The sequence below is a fragment of the Phyllostomus hastatus genome, unplaced genomic scaffold (genome assembly GCF_019186645.2).
Source record: "Phyllostomus hastatus isolate PE091 unplaced genomic scaffold, TTU_PhHast_1.1 phas_scaffold_142, whole genome shotgun sequence".
Lineage (NCBI taxonomy): Eukaryota > Metazoa > Chordata > Mammalia > Chiroptera > Phyllostomidae > Phyllostomus > Phyllostomus hastatus.
Window position 1 is genome coordinate 848,159 of NW_025334010.1, and position 26,287 is coordinate 874,445.

The 26,287-nt window shown below is 41.9% G+C and overlaps 1 protein-coding gene across 1 annotated transcript; it reads left to right on the plus strand.

Moving 5' to 3' along the window:
* Positions 1 to 5,591: 5,591 nt before the first annotated feature.
* LOC123830950 (olfactory receptor 6B1) lies at positions 5,592 to 6,545 on the plus strand. The gene has a single exon (XM_045857574.1). It carries the CDS (start codon positions 5,592 to 5,594, stop codon positions 6,543 to 6,545), a length of 954 nt encoding a protein of 317 aa, XP_045713530.1.
* The last annotated feature ends 19,742 nt before the right edge of the window (positions 6,546 to 26,287 follow it).

Below are 26,287 nucleotides of genomic sequence, written 5' to 3' on the forward strand. Positions count from 1 at the left end.
CCAAAGGCAGTTGACACAGTCATGCTGATCCCCTCACATGATAAGTTTATTTACACACAATTATGGCACAGACATTTATAACAAAACCTTTAATTCAAAATGTACTAAGGTGTAGCAATATAATTCTACTCTGGGTATCAATAGCTCCCTTAGAACACTGATAAGACCTTGAATAATAATCGACAATCTGCAAATAGATTTAAAAGTAGTCATTTTTTTCTCTTCATGTTTCAGTGAGAAATAAATTCAAACGTGGTTCTTTTCAAAGCATGTGGCTATAAGGAGGGTTTCCCCTGTGGAACTAATATCGCATAAAACAAGTAACACTGCCACAACAGACCCATGGAAATTGTTCGTGGCTCCCACAGAGACCTCACCTGCCACCATCCAGGTTCTTTTCTCTTGGGTCTCCACAGAGTCAGGGCAAGGCTTGATACCATATAAAGCCCTCGGAATCCAAAGATCTTCACAGCTCGAGGGGTTTAAGACCTCACAGGGCAGCTTCCCTGGGACGGTGATGGGTACTCTGGCCCCCGGGTGCTCGGAGAGCCAGCCCAGGGCCACGCCAGGCACCGCTGTGGCCGTCGAACCCTGGGCTCCCCTCTCACCCAGCCCTGGCTGTCCATTTGGCAGCAGCTGGGTAACCTGTGCCCCCTCACTGCTAGGTGTAGAGAGTGGATTCCTCACATCTGTTCAATACCTGACTCTTTCTTTTCTGCTTCTTCCTATTTTAGAATCACTGAAGAATTTCTCACATTCTACGCCACCAGAGGCTGCTGGGCATAGGTAAGTGTCCCCTCCCAGAGAATTACTTTTTAACAACTCATTAACGCAGGCAGCTCTGTGGCTCAGCAGCATTTAAATCCCAAGTATTTAATCTTATTGCCACACACCCTTCTTCCACCCAAACTCAGTTCCCAGCAGTCAGCTGAGAGTCTTGTCTTTTGAATATTTGTTGCAGCCTGGTGTGTAGTGAGTGGAGGGAACAGACTCCCCTATACCCTGGAGGGGCATCTCTTGGTGGTGGGTCAGAAATAAGTGCCCCAGATTCTGATCCCAGCTGGCAGCTCTTCCCATGCCCTCTGGCATCCTGTCCTGCCTGCTGCTGTGTCTTCCTGGTAAATCACTTGTGTTTGTGGTCACAGAGACTGTTGCTGCCTTGGCAGGGACGAAGGTGATACTTTCCCCAAATTTAAATTACTTGAAACCTGCGCTCATGCACAACCCAGACAAAATTAAGGGAGGTGCATACACAACTGGCATAAGAATGGAGAGAAGGAGCTAAGATATTTCATTCTGGATCAATGATAAAAATCTGCTTGGGATGGAAACAAGTTTAAGTACACATTGTAGCAGAGTAGAAACTATGATGAGTGGAACGGTGAACACATTTTACAGTAAAAATAATACACTGACAATAAATATGGTCAGTTCCTCCTGTTAGTATGCAATAATTAGTGCTGGGCATTCTTCATTTAGTGAGGATGAGGGAAATGTTATTTTATTAAGCTTCCTTTAGGAGTGCAAAGTTACTGGTGTAATTTCTGAACAGGTACATCCACCTATGCCTCTTTAACCCACACTGTTTGTGTGTATCTTTAGGAGTCTGCTCTGAGGGTCTCTCAGCCCCTCAGTGTCTGGTCTGGCAGTTGTGACCCATCCTGATCCATCCCCAACACCAAAAGCCAGGGCGAAATATGAGGATGTTAGAGTCTGGTGAAAAAAATCCAGTTCTTACTTGTTGTCTATACTATAAAGTAATTCTTTTTAAAAAAATTTATTTATTTATTTTTAGAGAGAGGGGAAGGGAAGCAGAAAGGAGGGACAGAAACATCAGTGCATGGTTGCCTTTGACACGTCCCCTACTGGGGACCTGGTCTGCAACCGAGGCTTGTGCCCTGACTGGGAATTGAACCAGTGACCCTTTGGTTCACAGCCCAGGCTCAATCCACTGAGCCACACCAGCCAGGGCTACTATGGAGTAATTCTTAAATGCCTTAGTATTGCATACAAAAGTCTCCATGATGTAGCCATTGACACTAGTTACAGTCTCTCTCTCTCTCACTCTCGCTCTCTCTCTGTCCCTTTTCACTCTTTCGTCCATTCCTACTTTGCCCACTCACACAGCAATCAGGCCATACTGAGACGCTTCCTGAAAACGCCAGGCTGTTGCATAGCTCTATTCATATGCCTGCAATGCCTTGTCCTCCCATTTATTTATATTTCAAGACTTGATCCAATGCTTGTCTTGTCTCTGATACATTTACCAAGCATTTCTATATGCTCATTTCTGTTTTGCCTGTCTGATGGACTATGTATCTCTGTTACATATTTTAGGTTGGCCAAAAAGTTCTTTTTATCTTTTCTGTACAATGGCTCTAGTAGTGCTTAGTTGTCTTTCACTTCATTCGATAGAATTTTCTTAGATTGTATTGTGACAGCTGTCATATCAGCATGCATTTTTAAAAAAATGTATCAAAATTGGTGAATTTTTGTGCAGCCATTTTGATATTGAAGATGGAAGGAAGTATGTGACATTTTTGGTGTATTATACTTTATTATTTGAAGAAAGGTAAAAATGCAACTGAAATGCAAAAAAAGACTTGTGCTGTGTATGGAGAAAGAGCTTTGACCGGTCAAATATGTCAAAAGTGGTTTGCAAAGTGTCTTGGTACTATTTGGCTAAATAACTCTTTGCTGTGGGGCTGTGTTAGGCACTGGCAGCACCCCTGGCCTCTACCCACTAGAAGTGAATAGCAGGAGATAGACCACACACTTGAAAAATAAAACAATAATGTTATTGGTGAAAATTAAAAAGGTGTCTTTTATTTTATGGAAAATAACTAAATGAACTTTTTGACTAACTAAACACTTTATATATATAATATATTTTATATATTTATATAAAGTTATATATTTTATGTACATCCATGAAAAGATATTATGTTAATATAAAGATATATACTTATATAAAGATACATTTTATATATCTATGACTAAATTAAATATTTTACATAAATTTATTAATATATAATTAGATAAATATAATGAATATGCATCAAATTATACTATATAAATCAATATGTAAATATATAAATATACTATATAAACAAGTTATATTATATAAACATAATATAATATATAATTAAACTATACTATATTATATGAATAAATGTTTATATGCTTATATATTAAAATATATTTTAAATATGTATTTATAAATATGCACTGATATATTTATAAATGTACATTATATATTTACATAATATATAGTATATGTATACTATAATATAATATATAACATAATAAATTTATATGTAACACATAAATAGATGTATGAATAAATATATATAAGTATACATAAATTTATACATGATCCCAAGTTAACTTGGGATTATCTATAATAGTATGTGCCTAAGATGAAATTTCAATAGGATTAGATAATATTTCCTAAAATAGTCAGAAATTTTAAGTGTATAAAAAGGTGGTGAGTCCCAGGCCTGCCACCTGGCACCCTCACGCGGCGTCCCGGTAGTTAAGGGTGTGCTTGCCCAGACAGACAGATCTCAGCTTTGTTGTAATTCTGATCTCACCACTCTCTCCCTCAGAAATGCAATCTAAATCACAGAGTCTTCTGTGAAATCGGGGCAACAATTCCTCATTAGTAGTGTTTTGTGGGGTTAGTGGGATATTGTGTGAAAGGTACTTGGCAAACTTCCCAGCCCTGAGTAAGTAATCAATACCTTAATGTTGGAGAATTTTCTGGACTGATTGCTTAGGCTTCATGTCAAAACTAATCGAACTGTAACTCTCCCAAATTCCTGCCCTTTGCCATGTCCTCAGCTATAAGGGAAATGCCTGGAAACCTCCCAAGTTTCCCCCCTATTAGCACATGGCATCATAGCTGTGTCATAAGCACATGCATGAGATTCCTGTTTGATTTCTCTTTTTCCTTTACTTCCATATTCCACTCATTGATTACTGTGAGAGATTCTCCTAATACATACCTTAAATCCACCCACCTCTCTGAAACCACGCTAGTGGTCAAGGTCACTGTCACCTCCTCTGATTAGCCTCCAGCCAGTGTCATGACCTCCCACTCTTGCTTCCATGGAGTCTTTTGCGATGACAGAGCCGTCTCTCCAGAGCATGAATCTTACCGTGCCCCTCTTCAGCTTCCATCCCTCACTTGCCTCGCATTGTGTGAAAACCCTTTTCAGATCCCTCATTTTGACCCAGGGCGCCGTGCACATGCTGGCGGGGGCCTGTCAAACTGTGCCTCTCAGCCCCGCCCAGCCCAGCCCCGCCCAGCCCAGTCCAGCCCAGCCCAGCCCAGCCCAGCCCAGCCCAGCTCAACTCAGCTCAGCCCAGCTCAACTCTCCCAAGGTCGAGGAACCTGGTACCCTTCCCTGCCCAATGCCACGGCCTCATTGGTTAGAGGCCTTTGCTGATCGCACTAGTATCATTTTCTGTTTTTCAACCTTCATAGAAAATGTCTCATATTTCACTGTGTATTTCTGTCTTTGTTTGCTTATTTGAAAAAAATCTCCACCCAGGGACTCTGGCCCCGCCTGCCAGGACTGAAAGCTTCCTGCGGGGAAGCCCCTATGTCTCCTGCTCACTGCTCCGCCGGGTGCCTAGTGCTATTCTCCTCCCGCTTCCAGCCCAGACCTAGCTTCTTAATGCCTGTGTTGGGCTACGAGTCCCTTTCGCCCTGATTGTTATTTATCGTTCATGCAATATAAAGTTGCATTTACACGATTTCACTTGGGTTTGATCCACAATGACATAAGCTGAATGGATATTAATATTTCCACTTACAGAAGCGGAAATGGGATTTTGGAAAGAACCATATTTCAAGGTCACACAGGGTGGGGCAGAAGTAGGCTTACAGTTATGGGTACGTGAAACGGTTTGTTCTTGTATGGTTATTTATTAGTTATTGTATTATTTTCCATACAAACAGCTGTAAACCTAACTTGCCCCACCTCGTGTGGCAGATGAAGGGCAGACGTGGTCCAGATGTTCCACGAGCCCCTCGCAGACGTGAACAGCTGCAGTCCCTCTCTGCAGATGGAGAGGAAAGGTGGGGCGCTAGTGGGTGAGGGGTGATGGGTTGTGAAGAAGAACTTACAGAGCTCTGAGTAGTGACAGGCAAGGAAACTCAGGTACGTTCTTTGGGACTGGTGATGGGAACATGTGCATGGAGGCCCGATACTGTTTAATGTGGTTGTGAAGGACAATGTAGGACATTAGACGGAACATGGACTTTTGACTTAGGCGTGAATGTGATTCCTGCCCGCTACCAGTGGGAACTCGGTAAGTTCCTTAATGCGTACCGCTCCAAGACTCTGTGTCTTCATCACTGGAGTGGATGTAATAACATATGCAAAGAGGCTATGTGAGAATTAAATTGTATTAGGTACATAATGTACCCAGCGTATGGTCTAGCTTATAATATATTTTCACTAGATGATACCTCTTACGGTCATGGCTAGTTGGAGAAGGGAAAGCATGGAAGATTCTAACTGGACCATGGCGCCTGACTGTGTGATTTCTCCCCCAGCAGAGCTAAGCCCTGTGTCTCCAATATGGAAGTGCAGAACCAGACACGGGTCACCCAGTTCATTCTGGTGGGGTTCCCGGGGAGCTGGGGCGCTCGTGCAGCCATGTTCCTGATGTTCCTCGTGGCCTATATTTTGACCGTGGCTGAAAACGCCATCATCATCCTGCTGGTGCAGCAGAACCGGCCACTGCACAAGCCTATGTACTTCTTTCTGGCCAACCTGTCCTTCCTGGAGACCTGGTACATCTCCGTGACCGTACCCAAGTTGCTGTTCAGTTTCTGGTCTGTGCGCAGCAGCATCTCCTTCACGCACTGCATGATACAGCTTTACTTCTTCATCGCGCTCATGTGCACAGAGTGTGTGCTGCTGGCCGCCATGGCCTATGACCGTTACGTGGCCATCTGCCGCCCACTGCACTACCACACCGCTATGAGCCACGGGCTCTGCTTCCGCCTGGCTCTTGCCTCCTGGGCCATAGGCTTTGGCATCTCCTTGGCCAAGATCTACTTCATCTCTCGTCTCGACTTCTGCGGCCCCAACGTCATCAATCACTTCTTCTGTGACATCTCTCCAGTGCTCAACCTCTCCTGCACCGACATGTCCCTGGCCGAGTTGGTGGACTTCATCCTGGCGCTGGTCATCTTCCTCTTCCCCCTGTCTGTCACTGTCCTGTCTTATGGCTGCATCCTGGCCACTGTTCTACGCATGCCCACGGGAAAGCAGAAAGCCTTCTCTACGTGCGCCTCCCACCTCGTGGTGGTCACCGTCTTCTACTCGGCCACGATTTTCATGTACGCCCGGCCCCGAGCCATCCACGCCTTCAACATGAACAAAGTTATTTCCATCTTCTATGCCATCGTCACCCCTGCTCTCAACCCTTTCATTTATTGCCTGAGGAACCGAGAGGTCAAGGAGGCTCTGAAGAAACTGCTCTACTGCCTGGCCATGTGCTCCGAGTCGTCTCTTACAAATGATTAGAAGGAAACACAGGATCTGGTGTGCGGCCTGCCCTTCCATCCCCAGTCCTTTCTCCTTTAACGCCTCAGCTGGGTGGGGCTCCTGTGAACAGGGCGTCAGCACATCCCCAGCAACCACAGGCTCCTGCTCACCTCCTGAGGCCTGCCTCCGAGCATGTATGCTGTGCTCTGTGGGAATAACCCTTGTGTAGAGAATTCTCTTTGGCTGCGCCCCAACGATGAGGTTTCTAGGCTGTGAGTAAATACTAAGCTGAGTTAGGCGGGGAGAGAGGTGGCAGCCTATGGGTTAGCTTTTTGCGGATACAGCTCGTATAAGGGCTTCGAGACCCACAGACTGGTGCTGGCTTCCTGAGCTCCCGGCTTCCAGACTGAGCGTGGGGGCGTGGCTTCCCCACAATTTCATTCTGGATGGTGAGCTGGGGGTCAGTCGTGGTGGCAGAGAGTGTAGACTGCTCTGCTAGGCCTTCCACCGTGTTTTGTCAGCACCTGATTCCCCATACTAGATACCTTCCTGTTTCCAATGGCGATAGCGCTTTCTGTTATCTGTGCGTGACATGTACCTTATACAATTGAATCCCGTGTTCTGATATCACTTATACAGTTGCTTTGTGTTTGGCTTCCACCCTTCCCTTCTAGATGTCACAACAGGTTTGTTGGCATCCTCTAGTGGATGAGCACAAAACAGATGACAAGTAAAATCATCAAATGTACTGTTGTGGAGTGAAACTTGCCTCCCGCAGTCATCTTTTCTTCTGAACTCGGTGTTCTCGCTCCTCGCCAGTTTTCTTCCCCTTCTCCGTTCTCCCCTCCTTCACCACACACAGCACGCACAGCGATGAGGTTGTTTTCGGAACTGACAGATTTTCATTCTATGCCCCAGTGAGTCTGGATTCCCCTCTGTGTTTGTCTGACACCCTGCTGGGCACACTAGTCCTTTCTGATCACACGCGCCCAAACACTCCATATGCCTGCCCTCTCCTGGTTCAGACTTCTGCCAATGGCCAAGGGAGCTGGGCTTTGCACTGTATCCCATAAAACAAGCGCTTGTCGGTGGGATTTTAAACCTCTCATTAGAAGAGTTTAACGTAAGATGGCATTGGCATTTGCCACTTTTTTTTAGCTAAGAACAAATATTTTCAAAAATATTTTCTCTTTCTTTTGAAGTAAGAGGCATTTGGTGGGATTCTTTGCTGCATTTTATAAACTCCCAGAACAGAAGCTTAGGGAAGTTCACCATGTCCAGGCACAGACAGTGGGGAGCAGTGTCGAAAGCCCAGGTCTCCTGACTCTGAGCCCGGGTCCTCTCTTAGCTCATGGATCTCCTTAGAGCGCAAACACGCTTCTTCCACAGGCCGAGTGTGGAAACTAATCGTGCAAGGGCTGTGGCTGGAGTCCTCAGTGACTGCATCTGGAGGACTGTTGATAAAATAAACACAGACAAATATGAAGTGCAGGCCTCAGGGAAGAAAAGAAGCAAAGGTAAAATGCAAGCCTACCTCACTTTAGAGAATAAATATTAAAAAAGGTTAGGAATACATTGCCATTTAAAACCCATGCATATAAAGAAAAGGGATTATTTTCTGAGACAATTCATATGAATCAAAACATAATGGCAAAGCCCTACAGGTCTACGCAGTGCGTGCATGGAAAGCAGGCAAGTCATCTTCAGCAGGAATAAGGCCTAGAAACAACCAACTGGTTGTCGCACAATCTGAGTTTCAGTCCCAGATGTACTTTTATCAGGTGGCCTGGGACAAACCATGTCAACCTGCTGAGACACTAATTCTTTGCAAGCAAAATGGGAATAAAAATGCGTGCTCTGCCTCCCTCATGTAATGGTTATATGGACCAATGGACATGATGCAAAACATCTCGATTGTTGCCAAGACCTGGGCTAGTGCAAGGTCAGAGCAGGCTGGAGCTCAGGTGGTGCCTGCGTGGGGGAGCCAGCTGGGAAGGGCCCGGGTCTGTCTGCAACCAGCCCACACCGACCGAGCTCCGCAGAGGTGACCTGGGAGACTCCACGTCTAGGGGCTGTTTGTCTCCTGATTCTTTCCCATAAGTGTCCGGGCGAGGGAGTGTGTGAAAGTAATATTTCTCCACAAATTATAATAAATTGTGTTTCGAAGAGCAGAAGGGAATCAGTAATGTCACCTCAGCCTCTTTGTGAGAGGAATGCCTGCACCATGGGCTAAACAGAGCAGAGGGTCAGACCCGTGTGGGGAATCCACGGAGAGAAGACTGGAGGCGGTGCGATGGGCACGCGCTCACGGAAGACAGCTCCTTGCAAGGCGGGGCACGTAGCGTGGGGCCGAGGGTCTGAGCCAGCCTTCTCCGGTTAGGTAGCCGTGACATAGGTTCCCGTAGTTTTAGCAGACTGCCCGGAGAGTAAGCCTTCAGGATTTAGTTATCACCAAGCTCAAAGAAGTTAATAAAATAAAATAAAAATATGTTAATTACACATATAGTATGTTTTCTGAGTGACCATATTAACCAATTCATGCAGCTCCTATTTATTGAGTATGTGGTACACATTAGGCACCATTTTCAGTGGTAGGGATACATTAATAACACGACACACAGACTTGTCACCCTCAGAGCAGAGAGTGTATTTGTACATACCTAGTGCATACATACATACATACATGCCTAGTATGGTGGGTTGCATGGTGGCTCCCCAGAGGCTGTGTCTACATCCTCCACTTGGAACTTGTGGTTGGGAACTTATCTGAAAAGTGATTAAGTTAAGGATCTTGAAATGAGACTGTCTTGGAGTATCTTAGTGGGCATTAAATCCAATGGCAAGTTCCTTAGAGGTGAGACAAGGGGGCATTGGGAAGATGTTCTAATTCTGCAGCCTAGGTAGAGGCTGAACCAAAGTCGATATGGCTTACTGGACTGTAAGAAGTTCACCAGGTCTATATAGAACTCTGGTATCTTACCTGGTACTCCTTTCCTGACTGACTATATAAATTTCTGTTCCTAAATGCTGTTGGAACAATCTCTTCTGTTTTCCTGCTGTTAATCTTACTAGCAGGTTAGATAAATAGTGGCTCATGTTCATCCTTTATTTGTCAGAGACTAGACTGCGGCAGTGGGCGGAGCGGGAGGGGCAGTGGGTGGGGCGGGGCAGGTGTTGCAGAAGCACCGTGGTGAGGACTCATTGTCGCTGAGGAGTGCTTCCTAACAGTGTCTGGCCAGGCCTGAAACGGCAGCATGTCACACAGAGCCTGGAGGACAGGAAGCAGCCAGACTGTCACAGTGTAGTGACTGAAAAACACAGACTCTGGGGCTGAGTATATGCCAAGTTTAACCTTTCTGTGCCTGGGTTTCCTCCTATGTAAAGTGAGGCTAATATCCCACTGCATTGTTTTGAAGATTGCATGAGTAAATACAGGTAAACTACTTAGATTATTGCTTGGAAGAGATTAAGTGTTTGATAAAGTCCATTTTATTTTTATTTGGGGCAAGAGTTTTGAAAGCAGAACAGATATTGTGCGTAGAATCTTAATCTACAGTGAGAACTAGGGTAGCACGTCTAGGAAGCAGGCTAATGATGCCGGGAGAACAATGAAACCTGTAGTGTAATGGCCCCTATATAGACACATACACTAAGGACATGTGTACGTGAGGAAGTAACTAATGGGATGTTCTTTGTGATGTTGTTTACAAGAGAACAATGGAAAAAATAGAACTGCCGCATTAAAAACAAACCAAAACAGCAGACTTGGGTAGATTAAAATGTGGCACGTCCTCATGAAGGAAAATGGTGTAGCTAGAAAAAAAGGCATAGAAGTGGCTCATAAAATATTACTGGGAAGAAAATGGGGTTTACAATAAGGAATCCCGAAAATGACCTGCAGTGTGAGCCCATGAAAATACATGCACGTATAGCATAAACGCGCTTCCATGAAAGCAGAAGGGAAGAGGGAGGAAGCACTGGTAAGTTCAGAGAATCATGGGAGAAAGTAGGGTCAGATATTAATCAGGTGAAGGTTTAATAGGCCAACAGCGTTGGAGAGAACCGAGGCAGGTTTCTGCGGGCCCTGCTGGCTCTCACGTTTTCCTGAGGACCTTGCATCAAGGCAGAAGAACCCTCAGTGGTTAAATATACACACTTCCCCTTTTGTTCGCTGTCAGATTTTCTGAGCTCCAGGAGGATCTATGTGGATTGTCCCGGCTGTGACCGCACAAGTACACACACAGGGGAAACAAGCCCCATTGAAATCTGAAACGTAGCTAGTTTCAGATCCTGATGTTCGACAGAGCGTGCCCATGGCGGCTGGGGTTTATTTGATGTGAAAAATCACGAAGCATCCAGGGGCAAGGCAAAGCTTCTGGATCAGATCAACGTCATCAACCTGGCCTTGTGCTGTGAAGGTTGTCATGGCAACAGCAGGGCTCAGCACCCAGAGCCAGCCAAAGCAGCTGTGATCACTCTGCATAAAACATGTTTACCATTTGGAGCGTTCTGCTTATGTTTAGACTGAGGCTTGGTGTGCTGAAGCTATGGGGTCACTCAGAATCAAATGAGAAAAAAATGGCAAGCATAGTTAGAAATTGAAGAAATGTTTGTCTCGGAGTGGATGGATTGCATGTTTTCTGCATCTCTGCCTTCTTCCACCGGTCCTCTGACTCCTTTCTCACTTACCTCATATTTTCTGTCCAATAGATGTTTTATTGCTGTTTCTAAGATAGAGCAATTCCTTCCTAAATTAAAATGCTAATGTGCTCTCGTCTACTCGTCTTTAAGACACTTTGTCTCCATCGTCTGCAAGGATGGGGTCCTTCCCTTGGTCATAGGTGCACGGTGACGTGTTCCCCCTCCACTTCCCCCTCCGTTTCCCCCTCTGCACCTGCTTCCCCAGGGCAGCGCCTGGTCCTCTGCTGGCTTTTGACGTTCTTCATCTTCCTGTCACATCTCAAGTACAACATGGCCTCCCTGTCTTGTTTAGATGCGTTTCTGGGCTTGAAACCTTCCTCTGTCGTCAGTGATGTGATTAGATGTTTTTTTTACTTTATTTTATTTTTTCATTCTCCTAATTCAGTTTAGGCAACACCTCCTCCAGGAACCTTAGGCTCCAGGGCCTCCCACTCCTGCCAGGGGCACGTCTGGTGCCCAGTGTCTCTTCCCTGGGCTGGGAGGAGCAGGCATCTGACTCTTCTTCGTGCCCCTGGCGTCTGTCACAGCCCCTGGTGTGCAGTGAGAGCTTCATCAACATCGTTCCTCCAAATGGAACTGAATTAAGGCAGAGTTTGTGCTTCTGAGGAAACAGGAAAGGGACAGAGGGACAAAGACGTTTCCTGGGGGCTGTGCAGGGTGTTTCTCCAATACTCTAAACATCTTGAAAAGGTTCCTTAAGTGAAGAAACCAAAAGACTCACCCATTTCTGTGGCTATTACTAACAGACTCGACAGAGACCCAGCCGTGAGTTACGTGCTTTAGACGGTGCTACAATCATAGCACTCACTCAACAGACCCAGGAGCTTTTGAAAACTCACCAGCGCATCTGTGGCATGCTGCTGCCACTGAGCAGAGAAAGAAAAAAGATCTACTGAGAGAGAAGCAGTAGTGGCAGTCGTTAAAACTCAAGATGTTCAAAAGGAATGAGTTTTCATTCCCTCGTAAGACACAAAATGCAAACTGACTGCAGTTTTCTCCAGCTGCTGTCCAGTCGTCTTGGTTCTCCTTGCCCTGCCCTCACCTTGCACCCACTCTTCACTGACGTCCTCGATGCCTTAAATCCTTCTTCACCGTCATCATCGTTCACCTTCAAGCCACCAGAGCCTCCTCGGGAACGTGCTGTTGTATCCTTTCCACCAGCGGCCCTCTTTCCTTCCTGTCGTTTTCATCGAATAGCCGCACCTCCAGCAGGACGTTGTCTTAGAAAACCACTGTTTGGCGGTATCATTGACGCGTACAAAGCAGTACATATTTAATGTATATAACTCATGAAGCCATCACTACCACCATGAAGGTCACAGGCATATCCATCACCCCCCAAAGGTTTCTCCTGGCCCTCTTTACTTTTGTTGTTATTATTCATTGTTATTTTTGTAATAAGAGCACTGAGCATATTCTATCATTTAAAAAAATTTCAAGTATACAATGCAGTATTGTCAGTTCTAGGCACTATGCTGTGTAGTAGATCTCCTGAACTTTTCTTTTCTCTCTTCTCCTTTCTTTCTTTCTTTCTTTCTTTCTTTCTTTCTTTCTTTCTTTCTTTCTTTCTTTCTTTCTTTCTTTCTTTCTTTCTTTCTTTTCTTTCTTTCTCTCTTTCTCTCTTTCTCTCTCTCTCCCTCTCTCCCTCCCTCCCTCTCTCTCTCTTTCTAATCATTGAAACTTTGTACACTTTGGCCATCAACTCCCCCATTTCAACTCCCCCATTTCTGCCTTCCTCTGGCTGCTCTGCCACCACACTGCTCTCTGCTACTATGCATTCGACTCTTTTACGAGTGAGATCATGCCGCCTTTCTGAGAGCAGACACGATTTTTACAAACACAGCTCTGATTATGAAACTGTGTGGGAAGTCTTTGATTTTGTCCCGTCAGCTACAGAATAAAGTTCAAAGACCTTAGTTTGACGTGCAGTATTCTCCAGTGTCTGCTTCAACATGCTTTTCTTCTCATGTGACACAACAACTTGAACCCATTATTCAAAATTCCTTGAAAATATTCCAATTCCCATGAAGAGCAATGCTGACTTCTGCAGCTGAAGTAATATCTGTACCCACTGATGTTCCCATTTTTCACTTGTGTTATGGTTTTAAAAATGCATGTGTCTCATTTTCCTTCTAAGAGCATCCGTGTATGATTTGTCTTTGTGTAGCCTCAAATACTCTCATATTGTTGTGGACAGAGTAGGCACTCAGGGAATATTTGTTAAATAATGTATTTTGGATTGATTTTATAAACATTACTCCAAATAATGTTTTGGGGGGATATTCATTAAATTATTTATTACCAAATATATCTCCAGTTAAAGAGTAGAGAAAAATCAATGATTCTCTCTATTTTATTTCACAAATTATAACTTTTGTACAAAACACGCTACCTTTTCTGGTTATTCATTTTTACAACACATGAGAGAACATAGTTTTCTCAAGCAGAGTTTATTTGGTGTTGGCACCATCTAGTGGGAAACACGAGTAATGCTTCAACAATTAAATTGGCGTTGGGGAAGTAGTCTGAGACAGGCCTTGAAAATATTCGGGTCTACAAGTCTTCATTATACAAATGAATAAACTGTGGGTTTGATACTTTAAGGAGTTTCTCCATGTGTGCATAAGACAGAGCACCTATTATATGGAGTAAACTGTTAAGTGCTAAGCGTTATAAAACATGGCCCATAAACTCACATACCCTACCTCCAACGTGGGGACAGAAGACGTTGATTTGTAAAGGGTGACAATAAAATACTAGACATATTTAATATTAGTAAAATCTGCTAGATAAACTATATATATAAAACTTCTATATATTCATAAGATTAAAAATGTGCTAAGAGTTCAGTGAATAAAAAGTGCAGTTTTTAGTGGAGGTGGAATTTGTGTTGAATCCTCAAAGCTGGGTAGGATTAGGCAGCTAATGCAACGGGAAGGTCAGAACAAAGACACATTTAGGGGACAATGGCCATAAGAATAAGATGACATAAGACTGCGTTGACTCCTTAAAATGAAATGAGTGCTGACACAAATACAATATTTCAAAGCGATTTCAGTCAATTTGGTGTGAGAAGGTAAAGCATAAACCATAAACCTGAATCACTAAATTGAGTCAGTGTGGTGAATATACTCAAAGGTAATATCTTGAAGCTTGTAATTTAAATTATTTTAAGGAATAGTGGTTAGATTAAAAACTATAAATGTATATGAAGAAAAAAGACAAATACTCCCATATTATATGACCAAGCCCCTGTTGCTTAGAATGGGATTCATTAAAGGATAATACATTAGTTCCAAAAGTGTACTTCAAATAACTTAAAGGAAAGTGAAAATGGCATGTTTTTGAAAATTGTGTAAGATGACTTAAAAAGTAGCTCCGATGACCAACACTGATGTCAAAGGCCTACATAAGAGTTAGAATAAAACTGGTGCAAAAAATGTAGTTAAAAAATATTATGCCAGCCCTGGCTAGGTAGCTCAGCTGGTTAGAGCGTTATCCCAATACACCAAGCTTGCTGGTTCGATCCCCGGTCAGGGCACACAGAAGAAGCAACCAATGAGCGCATACATGAGTGGAACAACACATCAGTGTTTGTTTCTCTCCCTCTCCCCTCCCTCTCTCTCTTGCTAACGTGAGCTTGCACACACTCACTCTCTTCCCCCCTCTCTCTGAAATCAATCAGTAAAAACAATTTTAAGTATTACACCTAAATCATTCATTATTGAATATTACATGTGATTTAAATCAGTGTAATAAAATCAAATAGAAGCATAAAAGAGAACGTAATGAGGCTGCTTGTTTCTTACTGGCATTGATTGGGTTTTTTGTTTGTCTTGAGTGTTTCCTATTCACATTTCTATAACATATGTTAGCTTTATAATCAGGAAAATACACGATTTCAAAACAATGTAGTAAAGGTCTTGTCATTTTATTTTTTAAAAACCATCATGCATTTACAGGGTTTAAAATTCAGGAGTATTATAAGATACTCTTGTCACTGGCTTAAAATTATAAGAGTAGTGAAAAAGGGAACCTTGCTTCCCTGTGTTTTGGGGATGGATTGGGTTATGTGGCAGACAACATCTCTATGACGTGAGAGCTGTACGTTCTGTTTTCCCAGTACATTTAGTGGTCCCAGTACATTTATTGTGTAATCCATTTCTGCGCCACTGATTTGAGATCCATTTTCATCATAAACAGAATTCCAATATACATTTGTTTATTTACAGTTCTTTTTATTCTGATCTGTGTATCTCTCTAGTTATGCACCAGCAACACACTATTTAATTACTAAAATTTTATGGAATTTGAAACTGTTACAGAACAAAGAGGGACCAAGGGCAATGTACTATTACCCGAAAGGAACCCCCAGGTTCGTTATGTCCGCCACCAGAGGAAAGACGTCTCTCAATGCCAGAGATTCGTGAAAAGGAAAGGAAATGTTTATTTAATACTACACAAATTTAAAGTAGTGACCTAATGTCTTCACCAAAATCCCAAAGTCCCTTAAAACACCCACAGACATACACAGCCCTTCCTTCCCCCTTTGCCCAGTCTGGGGTACTGTAACTCAGGAAAAAAAATAGAAGTTGGTGGCTCAGGCAGCCCCCGGTTCTTCTCAGTAATCCGTCTCAGCTGGTAGGCCTCCCTCGGTTCCCGGCACCATCAGCTGTGTCGCTGAGATCTCTGATCGAGCCGGGTGGTGGTTCCCCTTCTAAAGCTGCGGGGGTCCCCACTCTGGCAAAGCCTTGTGGTTCTCCCTCCTCAAAGGCTGCAAGGAGGGGGGTCGCCACTCTGCCAAAGCCGAGTGGCAGTTCTCTGCTAAAGCCACATGGTGATTCTCTCTCACAGGGCTGCGGGAGACCCCACTCTGCTAAAGACCCAGTGGCTCTCCCCTGCACAAAAGCCTCTGCATCTGGGTTTAAATCTCTGAGCCAATCTTCCTCTGCAGCCCCATTTCTGACTCCTCCCACCATCGGCTACACTTGCTAGCCCTCCATATCCTTCCAACTTCACTGGGCTGCCATCATGAGTCTGGGCAGGCATGGCCCCATGTCATGGAGCCAATCTTCTCCAAATTCTCATGCAGGCAGGTGCTGTAACTCAGGGGACCTGCCCCCCACAGTTACATCTTGGTGAGGAAGTTACTTCTACTCCCCTGGCTCAGAGCTTGGCCACAGCTATTTAACGTATCTATGCAACCAGTAAAAGGTTATAGATATGTTAAATGAGCACGCCAGAGGTTAGCTGCAAAGCTGTTGCTATGCAAAACAGCTCTCAATGGCCCTGCTCCATGTGTCCCTTCCCCCAACCCACATCTGTGGGGGGAAGGTGAGGACATCCTAATATTTCCTGAACACCTTGAGTTCTGGACCCCATTTCAAATCCCTATTTGGGCCCCCCCTCTTGGCTGCACCCTGTTACAAAAATGCAAAAAGGTTGGTCTTCCTTGTAATTCTTGTTTTTTAGAATTTCCTGGTTATTCATGCTTTTGACTCTTCCCTAAGATTTTGGCATCATCCTATCTAATTTAAAAACAAATCCTGTTGCTACTTTGGGACTGCTTTGTATTGATGGAATTCTTAGGGGAAATAGAACACTTAAACAATGCTCAGGTTTCCTATTCAAGAACATGATACATTTTCTCTTTGATCAGGCTGCTGCCTCACAAGAATTTTTACACATTGTGTTAAATTTTAAAGACATCGTGGAATTCCATTGTTCGTATTTTTATTAGTATTTCCTATTTTTAATTGTGTTTTAAAAATAGTGCTTGTATTAGTTCTACTTTTGAACTAATGGCCATTTTTTCCTTTTGTTTTTCTTTCTTTTCCTCTCTTTTTGGTGGATGTTCTAGTATTTGAAAAGAAAATTCATTGTCTGTGTCAGGATTAAGAGTCTGTGAAATATTAATTATATCTACTTTATTAATTATGATACTTTTAATGTTCTACATCTTAATTTTTTTCAACCATCTGATATGAGTGAGCAGGGTGAATTAATGTCTCTCCCTGCTTCTGTTTTTCCTTGTCATTTATCTTCAATAAACCTTAAGTAGCTTATGGTTTTTGCTTTATGAGGCTTATATCATTTGAAGTTACATAGTCCTAACTGTTATGTAGTCTGTGTTAATTTTGTTTCCTGGTGTTATCGGTGCCCTTATATGATTTATTAATGTTTCTTAGGTCTATGTTGTACCTTGTCTGATACTAAGATACAGCTCACGCTTGACTTTTGTTTGCATTGTTGTCCTGTCTGCCATTCCACACGCCTTTCTTTCTAGAAACTCCGGATCTCTCCGCTTTAACCATGTTTCTGGTGAATGGCATAGAATTGAGCTTTGTTTTTTATTAAATTTCTAAACTCTTTTAATAATTGAAGTCTATTTATATTTATTCCTATGACTAAAATGTCTGCTCTATTTTTTTCTAATTTTATTTTAATCATTGTTCAAGTATAGTTTTTTTGTCCTTTACTCCCATCCCAGCCCACCCACCCTTCTCACCCCACCTCCCTCCCATTTCCACCCCCCATAGTTTTTGTCCATGTGTCCTTTATATTTGTTCCTATAAACCCTTCCCATTCTCCCCTGAAATTCCCCTGAAATTCCCTCCTCTCTGCCCTCTGGTCACAGCAGCACAATTTACAATAGCCAAGTGCTGGAAGCAACTTAGCTGCTCATCAGCAAATGAATGGATCAAAAAACTATGGTACATTTACACAATGGAATTCTATGCAGCAGAAAGAAAGAAGGAGCTCCTACCCTTTGCAACAGCATGGATGGAGCTGGAAAGCATTATGCTAAGTGAAATAAGCCAGGCAGTGAAAGACAAATACCATATGATCTCACCTTTAACAGGAACCTAAGCAACAAAACAAAGAAACGAGCAAAATATAACCAAAGACACTGAAATAAAGAACAGGCTGACAGTGCTCTGGTTTCTATCATCTGATTTTATGTTAAGCTTGGTAGATTGATAGCTTTAAAAACTATGTTGTATTTTTGTGATTTCCTTTTTTTTTAATTAAAGCTACTGGGGTGACACTGGTTAATACAATTAGATAGGTGTTAAGTGTACATTTCCATGCTCCATCTGCATACTGCATTGTGTGCCCACCCCCCAAAATCAAATCAGCTTCTCTCATCATATATTTGACTAGTTTTACCCTTTATAATCCTCCATTCCCCTTCCCTCTGGTCACCACCATACTATTGTCTGGGTCTATGAGTTTTGTTTTTTTTTTTCTTGTTTATGTGTTGCTTTCAGTTTTATATCTTACATATGAGTGAACTCATATGGTTCTTAACTTTTTCTGTCTAATTTTGCCTGGCATGCTATTCTCCAAGTCCACCCATGTCGTCGCAAATGGCAGTATTTCATCTTTTCTTATGGCTGGGCAATATTCCATTGTATTTTTGTGCCACATCTTTTATGTGGTTTCAGAGTTATGGTTTCATTCTAAATATTATGTTTTGTGTCTACAATTTTGTATAACATCCTTATTCTTCTATTTCTTTACATTGAATTAAATTACCTGCCAAATGTAGGTAATTACCTAGTATAGGCAATAATGAAATTAGTCTATGTAGTTTTTATCCTACCTTTTTTCTTTCTCCTCCCCCACCTGATTTTTGTTGCCCTAATTATTATTCTTGGTAATTAGTCTCATCAACTAAATGTACATCTATCCTTTTTTACTTGATTTGTCATATTTAAGTGAAACACTTTGGATTTCACATATAAAGGATTAGAAATTCAATGTTACACAATTTCCTATCTTTTCCTTTCAAATTTGGTTATTAATATTTGTTTCTAGGTTGTCAGGGCATATTTTAAGCATTTGAATTCTGCTGCTCTACCCCCTTAATCTTCATACTCATCATTGTCCTACAACTAAAAAGATTTAATGCTCACTGCCAATTCTTTTGCCATAGATTTTTAGAGCTAATATTCTTTGATTTCTTCATTTTCTACAGTACTTTTGCCTCTGCCTTTGTACACTCATTTGGCTGGGTGTAAAACTTGGGTGATCCCTTTCTTTCCTGAAGGATGGTGTAGGGTTCCATCATAAACTTTAGCATTGAATATTGCTTTGGAATTGTGTGTATTCAGACTGATTTTTTTTTTTTTGCTATAAGTAGCTTTTAAATTTTTTCCAGCTAATTACATAATTCCTTTTTTTAATCTCATGATATTTGTAGGGTATATTCTTATATGACCATTCTGTGTCAGTTTACCAGGGACGTAGTTTGCTTTTTTGACCTCTAAACTTATGTATTTTTTTACTTCAGGAAAATTTTCTTGAGTTAATTTTAACATATTTGTAGTTTATGATTTATTACATATTTTAGAAAATAAATGTATTAGCTCTCACTTGCCTATATTCTATATCTTTTATTTTCCTGCTATTTCACTTTAACTGTCTATTTCAATTTAATTTTGCTTGCTTTTATCACTTGGATGCTCAATACTCCTTAGTGTGTTTCCACCAGTGTGTCCATTCTCTTTTCCCCATTCCAATTGCTACTTCATTTCTGGAGAATTTTGACATAGCTTTTCATGTCTGTTTTAAGCTTTGTATTTTCACACTTCACCTCCTTCAGCTACATCAACATATCTTTCCTAAATTCTTGGTTCTCGTAAAAGTCTTGATTCTTGCAAAGCCTTCTTTTTGTGTGCAGAGAAAAGAGCTTCACTAATGTCTTACAAATTTATGGAGAAATGTTTGTTTACCATTTTTACATGTTATGTGGAGACATTCCTTTTGTGAGTGTTCATTATCTGTCATTGAATTTTCTAGGACAGATATTAGAAGTCACTTCTCCAGTAATGCCACTTTTTCTAGCCATGCGCACAGCCAGAGTGCAAGGTGAAAGACAAGACCATGGAATTGACCCAAGAATGGTGTATCTTCCAGGCAGTCACTGAAAGGACAATAAGATTGAGATAATTGTTAAAAACACTGTTAAAATGATGGCTCATGGAGTCTAAGCAGTCTAAGAGAAGAAGTGAAAAGTAATAGAAGAAAAGGAGGAACAATGAAAAGACTAGATGTTCCTATGTGATCAAAGAACGGGGCGGCGGGGGGGACATGGGCTTCAGTGAATGGAAAACGCTTATGAGTGGATTTCACGTTGAAAGGTTATGGATGGCCACAGGGCTCAGTGTGTGACAATGGCAGAGAGTAAAAGAGGATGGGAAATGCAGGTGAATAAGAGGTACATAGTGTACTTCCTTTTTTTTTTCTTTTAAAATCACAGTCTGATTCTTTAAAAAGCAGCTTGGCAAAATTATTAAGCTTAGCTTAAGTACCTGAATTTACAATGAGCTGAAGATAAATCTCCTTCTCAGAAGCTTTAAATGTAAAAAGAGACCTGGAGAAACGTTCTGATTAGACTGAGGCATTTTCTATCAGAATAGATAGAATAATAATATAACAAATAATATATTAATAATCTGGTTGATATATTATTTGATTTAATTTTTCTTCTTCCCTAATTTCTTCTGATGAAATGTTTAAATCTACAGAATTTTGGAAAGAATAATATAATAAACACCCATAACTCCTCTTCTATTTAAATTGCTAATAGTCAGTATTTTGACATATTTTTACCTACATCTCTAACTAGCTTTTTCTCTTGATAGCTAGCTACCTTGATTCAGATATGCAGATGTTGGCAAAAGTGGGTTTATACTCGGTCATATGGGAACAGACACGCAGGTTATGTTTATTACAATAGTTTTATTAACTCAAAGAATGTCACAGTGCAGCTGTGACACTACTTTTGCCCTCCCTCGTGTAGATACACATGCACATGCCAGTGTATTAGTGGCAATTTTGTGCCCATTCCTCAGGGGACACTTACAACGTCTGGAGGTATTTTTGATTATTGTGTTTGGGGGAGGGAGGTATCTGGCAGGTGAAGCACAGGGAGAGCCCCCCGCAGCAAAGAATTATCTGCTCCAAAGTTGTTCAGTCCACGGTGCTGAGGAAAAGCATATATAAAATAGCATATATAAATAGTAAATATATAGAATAGTACATATAAACATATAGTATAAATAGTATGTATTTGTAAATAGTATATATAATAGTATACAATTTATATGTAAATATATATGTACTATTTATATATACTATATATACTATTTATATATAAGTATAGTATGCTATTTATATGTATATAGTACACTATATGTACTATATGTACTATTTATACATAAATAGTATACTATAAATAGTATAGTATTTATACTATACTATACTATTTATAGGTAAATAGTATAATAGTATACTATTTATAGGTAAATAGTATATATATAAATATAGTATAAAGTATAGTATATAGTATATGTATAGTAAATATAGTATATAGTATACTATTACATAGTATATACTATTTATATATAAATAGTATATAAATATAGATAAAAATAGTATATACAAATAGTAATATATAGTATACATAGTATTATATAAATATATGCATAAATAGTAAATAATATATACATTTATATATAAATAGTATATATAAAATAAACACATATTGATCATAAATACTTATAAATTTATAGAAAAATATTCTATATTATATGTAATGATGCAATAATACATACAAAATAAATATATGATTAAAATATGTATTTTCACTGAATCATGTAAAAGTATGATTTTAGACATCATAGGTGACCTTTAATAGAGTAGGAATGCACACATTTAGTCACTCCTGAATGACTTAGCATGTATCTCCTAAAAACAAATATTAAACACAATACCATTATTGCACTCACAAAATTTAACATCAATACAATAATATTGTGTACTGATGGCTCTTTGGGTTTTTGTGTTTTTTTTTCTCAATTCAGGGTCCAATCAAGCATTTCATTTAGTTTCTTATCGCTTCTGTCTCACTTAATCTCAAAGGGTTTCCTCCGCCTTTGTCTTTGTCTTTGTCTGGACTCTTCAGCTTTGAAGAGTCCAGGCTCGTTGTTTTGTAGACTGTCTGGAATTTGGATTCCTCGTGTCTAGGTTCTGGTAACACTCGTTGTGGAGGAATTCTACACGGATGACGCTGTGCTCTGCTGAGTGCATCCTGTCGGGAGGCACGAGAGGTCCATCTGCAGCATTATTAGTAATGTCAAATTTGGTGACTTGGTTACGTGGTTTCCACCAGATTTCTGCGTCATAATGGAACCTTTTTCCTTCTTCGAAATTACTTAGCATTCTGTAGTTTGGATCTGGGAGACCAGGTGAAGAACCTGTCTCCTAACACTATTTTCAGCCAATAATTTTAGCATCCAATGACTGCCCAAGTCAGTTATTAAGTTGGCTACAAAACTGTGATTTTCTAATTCTGTCACTGCTTTTTACAACTACTGGTTGACAGTTTTTTTCTGAGAAACTTTCTCTCTTGCTTCTTATCACTGTGAACTTGTGTACCTTTTGTGACTATTCGCAATGTCATTTATTTCTCTAAGTAAATATTTGTAAATAAAACGTATGAAATGCCCTTGAGATTTCTGATCTGGTGGAGTCCAAAACCACGGCCAGTTCTGATAAACACACAACTCAAATGCTCTGTGAGCATCTTCCCCTTGCCCCTCCATACCAACCCTCCCCCCCTCTCTGCCCAGCTCTGCGTCCGGTATGATGGGGCTTCATTGCCCTCTGGCTTCTCCTTGCATTTGGCTCATTGGAAACAAAGACAAGAGACCAGCAAGAAGGACGTTCTAGTTTTTATGCATTTTCTGCAGGTTCGGTGCACACTGGTCCAACTGACTTAGGATTCCAGTTTCTACCTGGCCACCTTCCTGCACATTCTTCTCTGTCTCCAGGTCCTGGGAACGGCAGTCTCCTCTCCTCCTTTAGGCCTAGAGTTTGTGAAGGAGTGCTGTTCCCAGCCCAGGATTCTGCACTACCCTTTGCTAAGCTTTCTTCAAATTACCAAATTTGAGTGAACCATCGGTTTCTGGCTGTGAGTCTAGGTGATAGATACATTTGCCTTGCTCTCCCTTCACAGGAATTGGACCTTCATCAGATGGCTCTCCCGGCCTTCCCTGGGTCCCCCCTCATTTTTCTTCATGGCGTTTCCCTTGCACACCCAGCCTTGTCTGGGCATCGGCTCTTGGAGGACCCAGACAAACCCTGTAGCCTCTGAACCCCAAGCATTCCTCTATGCCTTGGGTATTAAGGCTGACAGGAGAACTGAGAGGGTTGAATAACTGGGCATCACCTTGCTGTCTGTCCATTGGGAAAGATTCTGTAGTACTGGTGCCCTCAAAAGGCATCTAAATGAACTATGACAAGGAGACGGTGGACTCAGAGCTGGGGCTAACAGCAACTGGGGCAGACATATGCTAGCAGTGGGAAATGTTAATTTAGGACTAACGTTAATTTGAAGTTCTTGTTTATATCCTTTATCATCATGTCTTGAGTTAACAGCCCTGTTTTGTCTTCTTGCTGTTGTCAAGGAAGAAACCAGCGGAGTGGTTGTTTGGGGAGCTGAACTGGGGCCTGTGAGTGGGTCTAGACAGACTATGCTTAAGTTCACACTGGACTCTATCAGCTGAAAAATGCAAAAGGCTTTGGAATCAGTTTTAAATTGGGGGGCTATCACTTACATGACCTTGAATGAGTTTTGTTTTGTTTTTTTAACTTGATTGAACATACTTCTTCTTTAGCAAACAGGAAGGCAAGAACTATTCACTTTTAAATATTATTGTGGTGATCGGTAATAAATAATTCATGTAAAGGTCTCAGTACTATGCATGGAATGTATTGTAATTTATATGGTTTGTTATTCTCTTATATAAATGTAAGAATGGGAAAAGAGTTCAATCCACTGATAAGATCCTTGGAGCTTCAGCCTCTGAGGAGAGTGTCTCCTTATGCGACTTAAACATTAATTCTAGGGCCTCACTGCTGGGCAACCAGGAATTTTTTCCCAGAAGGCCAAGTGTCTCCATAGTCCCCGGAGCAGCGGCCTGCCAAGAGTGCTCCTGATGTAATTAATAGTGGCAAAGTTTTAATGAACTCCACAAGGACATGTTTTTCCTGACACTTACTTTTTAGGTCCTGAAATAGTTTTGATCCCTTTGAGATCAATTAAGAACTTTTGAAAAAGTCTTTGTCAAGATGCCTGAGGCAACTTTCCAGCTGTGCTTTTTTAATGAGTTCTCTAAACGGCTCCCAAGCCCTGAGGTCCTGTAGTGAAATCACTGAAGTTGCAGGAGCTCCCGGAGCTGGAGCAAGGGCCAGAAAACTGAGAAACCCAAAGGTGATTTCCCTGGGCAGGCTCAGGGGTACACACGCCTTTCAACTGGCCATCTCCCTAGATGTCTGCACAGCCGTGAGGGAGGGAGGGAGGGAACTCCAAAAGGACTGAGTAGGTCACGGATAGGTTGAGGCTTCTCAATGAGTTTCATGTTTTAGTGCAGGCTCTGGGCCTCTGAGTGATGTCCTGTCAGCTAGGTGCTTGATCCCTGACCAGGTCTGCAGTGAGGAAAATAAATACTCTCACCAACCCCGACCCCAGACTCAGGCTACCTCAGGTCTTTAATTAATCTGATGGATAGGGCAGGCGATCCCTTCACCTTCATCCCAGGAAATCAGCACCCAAAGTGTGTGTATATAGGGGTGTGTGTGTGTGTGTGTGTGTGTACACACAAACCAGCTTGGACCTTTTACCGAACCAATTAATCAATTGCCTCATGATGAAAAACATCTAATTAAACTGTTTTGCAGAAGTAAGTTTGGGTCCATGAAGCTAAGTAACGGAACAGACTGATGTTTATTGCTGAAATGACCAATTCTTTTGAGTCCCTTGGCCTGTGTTTACCTTGGTTTTCATGCTCACCATCTGTCAAACATGCCAGTGGAAGGGTTGGGTGGAGGTAAATGGAAGAAGAACCTGGGATGGCTGAGTTATCATAGACCGTTCAGGCAGGAGAGACATCGACATGCTATGTCTGAGGGACCTGAATACAGTGTCTTCAGTTATGACTCAAAGGTAAATAATTCTCCATTTCTCAAATCCCTCCAAAAAAAAAGCCAGCAACTTACTAATAGTTAAAATATTTTCCTGAATATGTTAGGGCAAGTTTCTTGTGCAAAAATTGAGATCAATTCAATTCAATTCACACCACAGAGAGAGAGAATTCTTAGAGTGAAGAATTGATAGGAATAATATCAAGTGATACTAAGGGGTCTGTTAGCACAAGGAAAATGTATTGTGCATAGTTATCTCGTCTTGCTTCCCAGATACCATTGAAATGGCAATGGGGCAGAAGGCATAATCCACAGGAGCAAACAGAATGGCAGAGGAGATATGAGTGAGTAAGAGAAACTGAAGCACACTTTTTATATATAGAAAGCACACAGAGGAATGATGACTAACTGATTAGAGAGAAAGCTACCAACTAAGGCACATGCAGGAGAAAAGCATGGGAAGTAAGGCAGGTTCCCTCCAAGGGCCCCTGAGGGGCCGCAGACCCGAGTACAGGGCGGGCACAGTGGAAGGGCAGGCCAAGGGGTGAACACAGGGATAAGGAGAAAGTCTATTAAGTCTGTTATCACAGCGGTTGGGTCTCTGGACTTTCGCACCAACCCCCCGCCCCGCCCCCACACACAGCCAGTCAGCACCGAACCCTGGGCAGAAGCGGGGAGGCTCCTTCTATGTAGAAACTGAAGATAAAAGCCTTAGATTTGGGGGCCCCAGGCAAGGCAGAATCCAGTGAGGCTTGGTTCTGAAGGCAGAGGGACGAAGCTACTGAGCGCTGAAGGGTGCAGCGCGTGAGCTCAGTTGCTCTCCGCACCCCACGCTCTCTCTCTCTCACGTCCGTTCTTCCCCTCCTGCTCACAATCAGACTAGAGGCTGCCGAAGTCGTCGGGTAAGCCATCTGTCCAAGAGACATTCAGGAGAACACATCAACAAAATAGCCAGCTGGACGGTCCTGTGCTCCTCCACATAGAGGTTCTCCAGTGAGTGGCAAATACAGAAAAGAAAAAAAGATTCAGTGGGAACATATATGAAGAGACTGTAACTATAAAGTTTAGTGATTAAATAGTCCCACTTC

What these genes read in the sequence shown, in the direction of transcription:
- LOC123830950 (XM_045857574.1), top strand. Translation starts at nt 5,592, where the DNA reads ATGGAAGTGCAGAACCAGACACGGGTCACCCAGTTCATTCTGGTGGGG.